The 14,435-nt window shown below is 40.9% G+C and overlaps 2 protein-coding genes and 1 long non-coding RNA gene across 8 annotated transcripts; all 3 read right to left on the reverse strand.

Annotated features, from left to right (window-relative positions):
• Positions 1-305: 305 nt before the first annotated feature.
• LOC132633581 (glutamate receptor 2.8-like) lies at positions 306-13,898 on the reverse strand. 3 transcript variants are annotated; one of them, XM_060350090.1, is made up of 6 exons: positions 13,635-13,898; positions 12,538-12,746; positions 10,666-12,005; positions 1,988-2,300; positions 1,492-1,898; positions 306-1,079 (listed from the first exon to the last, which is right to left on the reverse strand). In XM_060350090.1, the coding sequence occupies exons 2-6, from the start codon at positions 12,659-12,661 to the stop codon at positions 789-791; spliced, it is 2,475 nt and encodes an 824-aa protein (XP_060206073.1). In that variant the 5' UTR covers positions 12,662-12,746; positions 13,635-13,898; the 3' UTR covers positions 306-788. The 3 variants fall into 3 exon arrangements, with proteins under 3 accessions (XP_060206073.1, XP_060206071.1, XP_060206072.1); XM_060350088.1 differs by having other exon boundaries at positions 12,538-12,820; XM_060350089.1 differs by having other exon boundaries at positions 12,538-12,820; positions 13,627-13,898.
• On the reverse strand, positions 2,625-7,051 carry LOC132633582 (uncharacterized). 4 transcript variants are annotated; one of them, XM_060350093.1, is made up of 3 exons: positions 5,636-7,051; positions 3,917-3,984; positions 2,625-2,987 (listed from the first exon to the last, which is right to left on the reverse strand). In XM_060350093.1, exons 1-2 carry the CDS (start codon positions 6,957-6,959, stop codon positions 3,944-3,946), a joined length of 1,365 nt encoding a protein of 454 aa, XP_060206076.1. In that variant the 5' UTR covers positions 6,960-7,051; the 3' UTR covers positions 2,625-2,987; positions 3,917-3,943. The 4 variants fall into 4 exon arrangements, with proteins under 4 accessions (XP_060206076.1, XP_060206074.1, XP_060206078.1 ...); XM_060350091.1 differs by having other exon boundaries at positions 5,624-7,051; XM_060350095.1 differs by lacking the exon at positions 3,917-3,984.
• On the reverse strand, positions 7,469-10,658 carry LOC132633583 (uncharacterized). The gene is made up of 2 exons (XR_009579691.1): positions 8,761-10,658; positions 7,469-7,831 (listed from the first exon to the last, which is right to left on the reverse strand). It is a non-coding gene; the product is annotated as an uncharacterized LOC132633583 (long non-coding RNA).
• Positions 13,899-14,435: the final 537 nt, after the last annotated feature.

Consider the following 14,435-nt stretch of genomic DNA (forward strand, 5'->3'; position numbering starts at 1 on the left):
TCAAAATGCAACCCAAACCCAAACCCAAACATCCAAAATTCAAAATGCAGTTGGGGAATGTGTATGGAGAAATTCAGTCATGCGGCTTATTCCTATCCTTATGAATCAGACAGTTCTATATTATCCCAATATTTGTATTAGGACTCTTTACTTTGTTTGTTTGATCTATAGGAATTCCTTTCAACCAAGAGGGAGTGAAATTGGATTCTCCAAATTGACAGCAACGAGTAAAATCTCCTGGCGCTTCAGGACCCCATAGTAATAACAATGTGATAAACTGTTAGCAGGAGTAGAAACCGCGGCAGTTAAGAAATTGCAGTTTATTGTTGGTTTGATTCTCATTATCCCTTATAATCAGAATACAAGATGTTGACAAAGATGAGGCATGCAAAAGTTTAACAAGTTAGAAATGAAAGAACTGCACAATTAGTTGGTAATATGTACTGGAGAAACTTCACAGTCCAAGAAAGCCAAAAAGAAAACGAAAATCGCCCTGAAAAGTATCTTCAACTCAGTTAGGCAGAAGGATGGATTACTCCTGAGTGTTGTGCAGCAGACATGTCTTCCAAATTCGAATGATGAATCGTTGCACTGGCATCGTGTAACTCTTCTGGTGCAGTTGACACTACTAAATTGGAATTAGAATGATTTCTTGGCAAATCTGTTGGTTGAACAGAATTTTCTGAAGAACTATTTTGAATAGTTCCAGCTTCTGGAAGTTTATCTTGTGGTTGTCTAGATGAGAGAGATCTCTGATCAAAGTGTCTGCAAATTGCAACAACTTTTGATCAAATTGTGATTCGTGAATTCGAGATACTGCGGTGGAAATCTCTATATTTGTAGAGGTAGCTGGCTATGAAAATGAGGAGGCATACTGCTGTAACTCCTCCAGTAATGGCAAAAAGGCCTTTGAAACTTTGGAACGAGATCGTGATTGAGTTCATACTGTCATCTGGTCCTGCACAGTTTGGTTCATTCTTCAACCAATTTTGCTCCATTGCCAGTATCTTCCCATTCTCTGTTAGTTCTATGACTGCACGAGACACATCAGCAACTAAAGGAGATCCTTTAGGGAAAGCCTGTTTCATTTTAAACCAAAGTTCAGTAGACAGTAGCATGAGATAGTCATCTGCAGCACAAAACAGACTAGTCGAAAGTGAAAAACGCAGGCTTTAACAGAGAAATAACTGTAATTTATCGGAACCTATGAAGTAAAAATCACATAATCAAGTTTAAAAAACATTTAAGTTTTTTTTTTTTTTTTAGATGAAAAGATGTAGTTGTAAGTTTTTCTTATAAATTTTAATTTTTCATTCCTAATCTCAAAGAATCTATTTGTACTGTTTTTAACGATTTAAGGTATCAGTTTACCAATTATATTTATTGCCTGGTACTGCTTCTTAAAACAAAACCTATGGGCGATGAGGCGCATGCCTTAGCAACTTAGCGTCTATACTAAAATGTAACTCAGGGGAGATCAAAATGTCTTACAAAGGCAAAGCCATCCGTGCGATGGGTGGGCCCGACTGTCATGTATTTGTCGCAATGTTTGGATAGGAAGAGCTTGGAGTAGGGAATGACATCATAGAATGCTGATATGCCACCATTTTTACTTCCTCTAGACAAGGCTGCATCACAGTCATCTGGGGAAGTGAATGTCCTGATCCTGGAGCCCTCAAATCCTTGTTTTTTCAAGAAGTCCACTATGAATGAGCCTTCTTGGCAGCCAACAAAATCTCTATTCTTGATGAGCTCTCTGACATCTGTGATCGATGGTTGAAGCTTTGGTACGGTTAGTCTTGATGATAAGCTTGCAGTGTAAGTGGAGCTCAGGATTAGTAAGACGAACATCCATACTACTACAACCAGTCGAGCTAAGTTATTCACTATTTTTTCTCCTGCAACATATTTGTGACATCATGAGTCCTGTACTCTCTTATAGAGGAAAATGTTAAAATAAAATCTGAGAGATTTATTTAGTACTCACGGTGTGCAAATACTAGCGTTGAGAAGGGAAAGTAGCAGATCATGCCAACGTGTTGAGAAGGAGGTCCTCGAAAGGCAGAGCTTACCCTATGCTCAAGTATCCAGACCGTCAGACCCGTAAGGAAAAAAAATGCTATACTTGTCAACCAGAGTTCTTTCTTTAGGGGCCTTAGGAAAGCCCATATATCATTTACATCTTCGTACATGATTGGTACGATGCTAAGAACTCCTCCTTCTGCAAATGGCAACGTGAAGTCCACGTATTTTGATCTGTTCGCTGTGATAGTTATATCACCAATTGCAGCATCATAGTTCTGCATACATTGCATCATTGCAGACTGGAGTTAGTAACTGTTCACTTACAAATTTTCCAGGTGATAATGAAAAATATAGTCTTGAAGACACCTAACCCTGTTTGGCCAAGCTTCTTGTCACGACCCAACCCCGTAGGCCGTGACTAGTGCCCGATCTGGGCACCCGAACCCATCTATCAAATATTATCTCAAATTCTATCAACTCATTCTAGTATATGGCGGAAGCCGACAAGGCTTTATTTCAAATTTAGGTAATTTCCAGAAAAATTTCGACAGAGTTTCCTTTGTTTTACGGACTATCCAATATACCCTGCACGCAGAAAATACCAACAAAAGCCACACAGGGCTAACCAAGCAATATATAAACATATACGGACCGGCCGCCTCGGCGTATAGGATCGCCCAAACAACATATGCGGACCGGCCGCCTCGGCGTATGGGATCGCCCAAACGACATGTACATACATCCATACAGAAAGACCCCAACCCACAAACATGTCCACAGACCTCTAAACAGACCGACAGAATCATATGACGGGACAGGGCCCCGCCGTACCCATGAACGAATATATACAAATGCACTAATAAATATATATACCAAAAGTATAAGCTCCGGAAAGAGAGGAGCACTCCGAATAGCAGAAAGGGTGTCCTAAACAGGTGGATCACCAGGCTGTGCGTCTGTACCTGCGGGCATGAAACGCAGCCCCCGGAGAAGGGGGTCAGTACGAAATATGTACTGAGTATGCAAAGCAGAAGGTACAGAAATAAATCTGAATAATAATCGAATCAGATATATAGAAAATAATACATATCAAAATGTTTATTTCCAAAGTATAAATTATGCATAGGGCACTGGAAAATGTGGTCGCCCGCCTGTCGATGGCGCCACAACACAGCATAACACCAGAAAGTTTCAAATCTCCGAATCCCCGTCACACATCACAACACAGCATAACGCCAAACACAGCATAACGCCAAACATAAGTGGAACCCGGCCCTCGAGCGAGGAGCACGGTGAACCATAAACACAGCATAACACCGGAATGTATCAAAAAGCGCACGACAATAGAACCGGCCCGGGAACCGGCGAACGATATCATAGTAGGCACGAGCGGAGTAGTGAGGAATCATATGCATAAAATCATTATTATCAATCCGAAGGATAAGTAAAATAGTCATATTCGAAATCGGAATGATAATTATCACTTTTTGATTCAAAGTTGTCGAATTTACATAAAGGGCGTCGCGGGACCCACGGACGAGTATAGACCCGAACTGAGCCCGCCTATGAAAAACATACTCATTTTATATCATACAAACTCCTACGAAAATTTCAAAGCAATCCGAGCTTTTCTGAGGAAATTATGGGCGTTTGAAGTTTTGAAATCGCTAAAGAATGAACTTTAAAACAAAAATCAGCTTTCATGTAATCTTTACAAATTATGGATTCCAAGTACATAAGGATCAATGTTTTGCCATGACAAGGCAAGGATGCCAAAGAACAAATGCGATTCATAAACATGCTCGGATTGTGAGAATAGAGTTTCCTCGAGGCTTATATCATAGCCTATTTTAACTAAGGCATGCCGAAGAAGGAGGATTACTTTACATACCTCGTACGCCCTTCCAAAATAGCCAATCTAAAGTAAATTTCCAATCCACGCCTCGGGCTCCCCAAGGTCTACAAATACGCCAACGAATACCAAACATTAGTTAAGGGCACTTGAGCCATTCTTTCCAACTAATCATTAAATTCTACAGAAAATTCGGCAGCACTTCCCCTATAAATAGGCCATCCCGAGAATTTATCTCGCTCAAAATCAACAACAACAACCACAATAACCAACCTAGCAACATCAATAATCAATTCGAAAGGCAAAACAACAGTAATAGCTCTCTTTTACATCTTTCAACAACTTTCCAAATATTCGTTTCAACGGCTTACTTTCAAGCCACAATATCGTTCGTACATTCGATTATTAACCCAAATCCATACTAACAACATTCAAGAACATTCTAAACAATTCACATAATTTTTCCAACAAGCCAAGAATTTTTCTCTATGTTGCCCGAAAACAGTCCCCTTAGCCGAGCAACCCCCTTTTTTTTTGTTTTTTCACTTTCCTCATTTTCAAGTCATGTTTTGTATCACAATCCACAATAGAACGATATGATTTTCATAAAATATACAACTTACGTCAAACGCACAACTAACCTCAAAACAGCCCACAAATTCTCAACATCAATCTTGAGTTATTAATTGCTCATTTCCAACACAAAAGTCATCACAACAACCATTTCGACGCTAAGCGATATTAATTCATTCTTTGCTACAAATTGGAGGCCATATACACGGCTACATACCCACCTATATACATACATCGATAGTTCTCATTCATTTCTTCACCCTACAACAATCAACATACTAAATAGAGTTAATTCTTCACTTAGTCACAACACCCATTTACACAACTTCACACACCATACACGACCCAACTTCCAACATACTACATTTCATGATTTTTCATCCATATTGACATACTATAATATGCATACAACATTTATAACTCAAAAACAAGATTAGATCTCACCTTTCTTCTTCAATCCACCAATAGGCTAGGGTTTGCAAATCTCTTAAATGAAAGACTTGATCACTCCAACAATGCTTCCAAGTTACTTAGGGACCTCTAATTAGTTGATTTGTACCCAAGAAATATTTTTTAGAGGGGCTTGATTTGGATTTGGTTTTCCATGGTCTTGGCCGTGAGCCATGGTTTTGGTTCCTCAACTTCTTGCTTTATTTTCTAAGTGTGGGAATGTGAAATGAGAGAAAGATGACTAAGTGGTCATCTTTTAAGTCCCCTTAAAATATCTCTTATTGTCTTTGGGCCCACACATGTGTTGGACCAATTAAAATTGGCCACAACAATGTGTGGGGACCACTTCAATCCACACATCTTCCCTTTTTTTTTTTTTATGCAAGAGTTTTAATTTCCAAATTTATGAATTATGGTCCCAATTTTTCCTAAGTGTTCAAGCTAACAATTTCATACACAACTTATGTCTCAAAATAAAATCAAAGGTCAAAAGTCCCGACTTCAAATCCCGGAATAGTCTTGGCCTTAATTTATCATAGTTAATCCGGGTTGTCCCAATGTATAAAAATACGGGACGTAACATCCTCCCCCCCTTAAGAACATTCGTCCTCGAATGTTGGATTTAATGCTACGGATCTTACTCAAATTCGGGGGAGTTTCTTTTTGAATAGCATATATCAATTTCTTACCAAACAATGTAACGAATTTAAAAATTCAAATCACCTGTAACCACACCTGGTGGCGCCTCCTGGTCCTGTCGGCTGGCCAACGCATATATGCGGTTCGAGGGACCGCTAGAACCTGAAGCACCGCCACGGCCTCGACCGCGACCCGCCTGTACCGGCATACCTCGTCCCGCAGGGCGCATGGCTGAGGGAGTAGAAGATGAACCCGCGGCTGATCCTGTCGGCTGAACTGTACTACCAGAACCACTTGCCATTGGACAATCACGCATCATATGGCCCTGACGGCCGCAAGAAAAACAGGCTCCCGTAGCTCGGTAGCACTTTCCTGGATGAGATCTCCCACAATACGAACACCGAGGCATAGGTGGCCTCGCCTGGCTGGAACCTCGGCTCACCTGTGAACCTGGAGCCCTGAAGCTCTGGCTTGCTCCTGAGTATCTGGCACTATCAAATCCCTCTCCGGTAGACTGCGGGGGCGCACTCTGCGCTGGCTGAGAAGACTGTCTAACATACTGTTGAGGCTGCCCGCCTTGAGGCTCCCCAGAATACCCAGCGGACCTGGCCCTCTTGGGCGGCCTCCTGTCCCGATCTCTGCTGGAATAATCAGCTCTATGTCGGTCCTCCATACCCAGAGCATAAGCCTGTAGTCGGGCAATATCCATGTCTGTCTGCAATGCCACCGCCATACAGCCATCAATCAAGTAGCGGTCTAACCCCATCACGTATCTGTGCATCCGATCGGCCATATCTGCTACTATGGTAGGTGCGTACCGGGCCAGAGAATCAAACTCCATATTATACTCACGAACACTCCGACCCCTCTGCTGCAGATGCAAAAATCGGTCAACCCGCGCCCGCCGTAACTCTGGGGGCAAAAAGTGGTGAGTGAAAGCAGTCACGAACTCGTCCCAAGTAGCTGGGGTAGCACCCTCACCCCTGGATAGCTCCCAGGACTCATACCAGTGAGCAGCAATATCCCGTAGTCTATGCGAAGCCAACTCAACAGACTCAGTCTCTGAAGCCCTGACCAAATCTAGTGAGCGCCGCATCCCCCGAATAAAGTCATGGGGGTCCTCGTCGGGCTTAGACCCGTAAAACTCTGGAGGGCCACATAATAGAAACTCTCGAACCCTCAGGCTGTCACGCCTATCGTCATCATCATCATCTCTCCGCCCGCGTCTGCGAGCCTGTCCCGCTACCAGAGTGGTCAATAACTGCACAGCCTCTCTCAGTGTCCTGTCCTCCGCCCCTGGCTGAGGAGCTGGAGGCGCGGGAGCTGAAGCCCCTGGAGCTAATGGTGAAGCTGCTCCAGACTCCTCTGACGATGAAGACGTAGCAGAGTCGGCTGGCCGGGACGTAATATCACGCATCATCTGAGCAAGGGTCCGAGTACCCTTCTGAGCCCGGCTAGTCTCTCCTACTACGCCCTTTTTCTTCTGGGCGGCCGTCGCCTTTTTCGGAGGCATCACTGAAAGAAAAACAACAACAGATCAAAACAGAATCATCCTAATAGCACGGTTCTATCGCACGATCTAAGATCAGAAGAAAAGACAACATCCTAAATGTCTTATAGCCTCCTGTTTATAGATGTGGTGCACAACACACCGATAAACAAGACTCTACTAGACACGATCTGTGGACACTCCGAGGACAAACCGCTCTGATACCACTTCTGTCACGACCCAACCCCGTAGGCCGTGACTAGTGCCCGATCTGGGCACCCGAACCCATCTATCAAATATTATCTCAAATTCTATCAACTCATTCTAGTATATGGCGGAAGCCGACAAGGCTTTATTTCAAATTTAGGTAATTTCCAGAAAAATTTCGACAGAGTTTCCTTTGTTTTACGGACTATCCAATATACCCTGCACGCAGAAAATACCAACAAAAGCCACACAGGGCTAACCAAGCAATATATAAACATATACGGACCGGCCGCCTCGGCGTATAGGATCGCCCAAACAACATATGCGGACCGGCCGCCTCGGCGTATGGGATCGCCCAAACGACATGTACATACATCCATACAGAAAGACCCCAACCCACAAACATGTCCACAGACCTCTAAACAGACCGACAGAATCATATGACGGGACAGGGCCCCGCCGTACCCATGAACGAATATATACAAATGCACTAATAAATATATATACCAAAAGTATAAGCTCCGGAAAGAGAGGAGCACTCCGAATAGCAGAAAGGGTGTCCTAAACAGGTGGATCACCAGGCTGTGCGTCTGTACCTGCGGGCATGAAACGCAGCCCCCGGAGAAGGGGGTCAGTACGAAATATGTACTGAGTATGCAAAGCAGAAGGTACAGAAATAAATCTGAATAATAATCGAATCAGATATATAGAAAATAATACATATCAAAATGTTTATTTCCAAAGTATAAATTATGCATAGGGCACTGGAAAATGTGGTCGCCCGCCTGTCGATGGCGCCACAACACAGCATAACACCAGAAAGTTTCAAATCTCCGAATCCCCGTCACACATCACAACACAGCATAACGCCAAACACAGCATAACGCCAAACATAAGTGGAACCCGGCCCTCGAGCGAGGAGCACGGTGAACCATAAACACAGCATAACACCGGAATGTATCAAAAAGCGCACGACAATAGAACCGGCCCGGGAACCGGCGAACGATATCATAGTAGGCACGAGCGGAGTAGTGAGGAATCATATGCATAAAATCATTATTATCAATCCGAAGGATAAGTAAAATAGTCATATTCGAAATCGGAATGATAATTATCACTTTTTGATTCAAAGTTGTCGAATTTACATAAAGGGCGTCGCGGGACCCACGGACGAGTATAGACCCGAACTGAGCCCGCCTATGAAAAACATACTCATTTTATATCATACAAACTCCTACGAAAATTTCAAAGCAATCCGAGCTTTTCTGAGGAAATTATGGGCGTTTGAAGTTTTGAAATCGCTAAAGAATGAACTTTAAAACAAAAATCAGCTTTCATGTAATCTTTACAAATTATGGATTCCAAGTACATAAGGATCAATGTTTTGCCATGACAAGGCAAGGATGCCAAAGAACAAATGCGATTCATAAACATGCTCGGATTGTGAGAATAGAGTTTCCTCGAGGCTTATATCATAGCCTATTTTAACTAAGGCATGCCGAAGAAGGAGGATTACTTTACATACCTCGTACGCCCTTCCAAAATAGCCAATCTAAAGTAAATTTCCAATCCACGCCTCGGGCTCCCCAAGGTCTACAAATACGCCAACGAATACCAAACATTAGTTAAGGGCACTTGAGCCATTCTTTCCAACTAATCATTAAATTCTACAGAAAATTCGGCAGCACTTCCCCTATAAATAGGCCATCCCGAGAATTTATCTCGCTCAAAATCAACAACAACAACCACAATAACCAACCTAGCAACATCAATAATCAATTCGAAAGGCAAAACAACAGTAATAGCTCTCTTTTACATCTTTCAACAACTTTCCAAATATTCGTTTCAACGGCTTACTTTCAAGCCACAATATCGTTCGTACATTCGATTATTAACCCAAATCCATACTAACAACATTCAAGAACATTCTAAACAATTCACATAATTTTTCCAACAAGCCAAGAATTTTTCTCTATGTTGCCCGAAAACAGTCCCCTTAGCCGAGCAACCCCCTTTTTTTTTGTTTTTTCACTTTCCTCATTTTCAAGTCATGTTTTGTATCACAATCCACAATAGAACGATATGATTTTCATAAAATATACAACTTACGTCAAACGCACAACTAACCTCAAAACAGCCCACAAATTCTCAACATCAATCTTGAGTTATTAATTGCTCATTTCCAACACAAAAGTCATCACAACAACCATTTCGACGCTAAGCGATATTAATTCATTCTTTGCTACAAATTGGAGGCCATATACACGGCTACATACCCACCTATATACATACATCGATAGTTCTCATTCATTTCTTCACCCTACAACAATCAACATACTAAATAGAGTTAATTCTTCACTTAGTCACAACACCCATTTACACAACTTCACACACCATACACGACCCAACTTCCAACATACTACATTTCATGATTTTTCATCCATATTGACATACTATAATATGCATACAACATTTATAACTCAAAAACAAGATTAGATCTCACCTTTCTTCTTCAATCCACCAATAGGCTAGGGTTTGCAAATCTCTTAAATGAAAGACTTGATCACTCCAACAATGCTTCCAAGTTACTTAGGGACCTCTAATTAGTTGATTTGTACCCAAGAAATATTTTTTAGAGGGGCTTGATTTGGATTTGGTTTTCCATGGTCTTGGCCGTGAGCCATGGTTTTGGTTCCTCAACTTCTTGCTTTATTTTCTAAGTGTGGGAATGTGAAATGAGAGAAAGATGACTAAGTGGTCATCTTTTAAGTCCCCTTAAAATATCTCTTATTGTCTTTGGGCCCACACATGTGTTGGACCAATTAAAATTGGCCACAACAATGTGTGGGGACCACTTCAATCCACACATCTTCCCTTTTTTTTTTTTTATGCAAGAGTTTTAATTTCCAAATTTATGAATTATGGTCCCAATTTTTCCTAAGTGTTCAAGCTAACAATTTCATACACAACTTATGTCTCAAAATAAAATCAAAGGTCAAAAGTCCCGACTTCAAATCCCGGAATAGTCTTGGCCTTAATTTATCATAGTTAATCCGGGTTGTCCCAATGTATAAAAATACGGGACGTAACACTTCTAAAATCAGCTTATTTTGAAAAGTGCTTTAAAAAAAGTATTTTTGGTGAGAAGCAGTTTGTGTTTGGCAATCAATTTGAAAAGAACTTTTGAGCAGCAATTAGCGTTTGGCCAAGCCTTTAAAACGTGCTTCTAAGTGTATTTTCATAAAAGTGCTTTTCAAAAAGTACTTTTGGGAGAGGCTACTTTTTTCAGTTTTTCCAACAACTACTGTCAAAAGTACTTTTTCTTCTCTAAAAAGCTTGGCCGAACACCTCAACTTTGAAAAAAAAGCATTTTTTTTTAAATCTTTGGCCTTGGAGAAGCTTGGCCAAATAGGCTAGCAGCCTAGCTTACCCGAAGAAACACTTGGTAAATAAGATCATTATAAGTTCCTGCACTAGAGCCATCAGGATTTTCGAAGGGAACAAGCTCATACGGCACAGCATATGGCAACGCTTCCATGACAGATTTGAACACGTCTATGTAGAATCCGCTGATTATGCGGGCATTAGCCTGACCGTCGCTTGTTACTCTCACGAAATCCGCAAAACCAGCTTTCACTGGCACCCCGATTCTTAGTTTTTTACCAGACATAGGAACTTCCCAGCCCTTGGGCACAACTGTTGAATCACCAGGCCATATGATACGCCCGATATATTCCCTTGAGCGTGTATGATGAGTTGTGATGTTCATGTTCAGTTCCCTTCTTATTCCAAGAGATGGAATCCATACTCCGACCTCCTTCTGTCCGTTCCCAACCACATTAATTATCTGATAGGATGATGACTCCATCTTGCCATCTACAAGGTGGAACTTCCCTGTAAGCCCCTCAAATTTGGTCTCTGACATTGCTTTTAGAAGTTGTGGACCGACTTGTGATGTCTTAAAATTGAAAAGGTCTGAGACACTGAGATTAACACTTGAATTCTCTAAAGCCTTTGGTGGCTCTTTTAATCCAACTCTTTCTGCAGCCATAGCCAGTGCCCACAATGTATCGTATGCCGATAAGCCAAAAATGCTCAAATCTGCTCGTGCGATGCCAGCATTTTTATCTAGGGACTTTTTCTTCAACCTATGGGCGAAAGAGTTGAGCTGTTTAGATTTTGGTATAAGAGGTTTCACACCTAATACCCCTTGCATTGCTTCAGCAACATCAGAATCCATCAAGTAGACTAAATCCGTTAGTCCACTGGTGATGATCCATGCATAACCCTTTTCCATCATTCCTATTTCATTGGCTTTCAGAAAAAGCCGGGCACCAAGATTATTTGACATATGGACCACAAATACCCTTGTCTGTAAAGTCATCATCTTGTATAGCTCTTTGAGTACAAAGTCATCACTTGCTGAAACAGGAAATACACTTCTATATGAAATGTGAGCATTCACGTCTTGGCATGCATTAGATAAGTACGGGACAATGCCACTGCCATATTCTGAGTCTTCATAGATGATGACAACCTGACTCCACTGGAAGGCTTTAACTATGGCAGCAATTGCACCAACTTGAGTGTCATCACCTTGGGCGGCTTGAACAAAGTAAGGAGTTCGAGTATGAAGAGAAGGACTTGTTACAGAAAAAGAAATTATGGGGACCTGAGCTCGGTCTCCAAGATCCATCAGAAAGTTGGCTTCTGCAGATGTCTCAGGACCTAAGATTGCATCTACCTTGACATCTTTCAACAAATCCAGACCTGCAACAAGGCAAAGAATGTTGATTAATTTCTCACCGGAATAGACCCTAAAAAGAGCTTCTCTTTCCCATGCCACTTTTAAGTTTTAGCAATCAAACTACAGACAGAGTCTGGTTAGAATAACTTTATTGATTGATGGTGAAAGGCATGTGTCACATGATCACTTCCTAGTTCCTACCTAGAGCTGTAGAGTTGATGATTTACCAGACGGTCACTCAACTAACAACAATTATCTCAGAAAGTCACTTTTTTTTATTTTGTAACCGAAAGGTCACTCAACTATTGCAATTATCTCAGAAAGTCACTTTTCTTTGGTTTGTAACAGAAAAGTCACTCAACGTTGTAGGGGAAATGACAATAGTTGAGTGACTCTTGTGTTACAAAACAAAGAAAAGTGACTTCTTGATATAAGTACCATTAGTTGAGTGAACGTCCTCTTGAGTCTAGAGTTGCACATGAACTAAACCAAACTCAGCACGTGAGTGTGTGCATAATATACAATGCATGGAATAGGGGAGCTGAGGTGATGTACCAGCAGCAGCTGCTTCAATGACTTGTCCTTGAGAGTCCCTAACATGAAGAGACAGCCTCGTCGAGTAGTTGCTGTGAACAGAATAGAAATCAGAGAGGGCCATGGACATGCAGCTTAGGCCCATGCTTCCAACTTCTGACTTCAAATCAAGAATCACTCCCACTTGGAAGTAGGAAGTGCGATTTTGAAAGCTGGTCCTTAGTGAATTGCTGAAAGAGGAACACATCCAGAGTGAGACGGAGAATAGTAGGATCAATTTCATCTCCTCCAATGCTGGATGCACCTGAATTGTTGGTCAAGATGTTTCAAACTATTCCATATATCACAAATTTAAAAATGAATTAGGTACTTAGGGGGTGGTTCTGGAGTACTTGACTTGGTAAAAGTCCAGGCTTGTTTCCGATATTTTGATGTCAAGATACCTTACAGTTAGGTTGTTCCTTTTTAAAATGTATTACTATAATGCAGTTGCTTCAAATAGGAAATGTAAGACCCGAAAGATAAGTATAATTCCATAAATCCAAAACATAGAAAAAGAAATATTTTAAAAACTCGGATAAAATAGGAAATGGAACAGTTAACAGAGCTAGTACACAACTAACTGAAGATTCAGACTAGGACCATTATTTTGTTATTTTATGCATTATTTCTATTCTCGAGTACTACTTGACTTGGTAGTGTAATTTTTCTGGATTAGAGATCATTGACTGTGAAAGATAGAATTGTTTACTGATGAACTGAATAAAGAATCTGACATGTCGATTAAGGCAAACAATGAAGTAAATGACTAGGAAATTAGTAGGCTTCAAAGTTGACCCCCAAATTAAAAGATTAAACAACCAACTAGTTGAACTAATTTTATAATGTAGGAGTAAGGGTATAACACACACACACACATTTCAACATCATAGAGACACCTACCGAGCAACTTCCTTATGCTTTAAAAATGCAGCAACAATAATCATTATATCAATCATTAGTCCACTCAGGTTTAATTAAGGAGTAAAAAATTCAGTCTCAAACAGTACTTAGAGAAGTTATCGGAAGGAGTAAAAAATTCAGTCTCAAAACAGTAACTCGAGAAGCTACCAGCTTACAGTGGAGAATGCTGAAAAATCTTCCCTCACAGCCAGCAATTATCAATCGCTTTCTTCCTTAAATGAATTTGAAGTTTTGAGTACCCGTACCCGTCTTTCTAGTTGATGGATTCCGGTCTTTATGGGGAAATAAATGAAAAAAGTCTATTAATTTGACATTCAAAGCCAACTATAGCCACGTCTCTCTCACATCCAACTCATTGAGCTTTGTCGCATAGAAGTAAAAACAGTTAGGAGAGAGATTACATAGGCATAGACAAATCATGCACAAATGTCCATTTCTGTTAAGATATGTGAACTGCATGCATTCATGTTTTCCTTGACTTTACATGACAGACGCGTGTCTAGAATTGCCAACTCAATTATTACTTCCTCACTGATTTTCAGTTAAGTGTAATTCGATTTCTTTATTTAATTTTGAACAATCGTAAGCAAATTTTGATCTTCTTCTATTTTCTGATCAGTATACAAAAGCAAGTTGGAGTGATCGTCTGGTTTCCTTCTCAAGTGTAGTCTTTGCCCCTAGAGAGTCCCTTGTTCAAGACCTAGAAACTTTTGATTCTTAAAACATTCATATGAATGATCGTAGGTTAGAGATATAAAAGCAACTAAGCAAGACTTTTGGTGACTCTTGGTTTCTGTTGTTTTGGCGCTAACATCAAGTTATAAACCAGTTCGATACCCGTGTTAACTGTGTAGTAGCTCCAGCGTACTATAACTGACCTCAAAGATTCCATCAAGAATGGTGAATGTGGGTAACCAAGCAGTAGTTCTAGTTCATGATACTGCTGCAATTTTAGA

This window comes from Lycium barbarum, chromosome 3 (genome assembly GCF_019175385.1).
Source record: "Lycium barbarum isolate Lr01 chromosome 3, ASM1917538v2, whole genome shotgun sequence".
NCBI lineage: Eukaryota > Viridiplantae > Streptophyta > Magnoliopsida > Solanales > Solanaceae > Lycium > Lycium barbarum.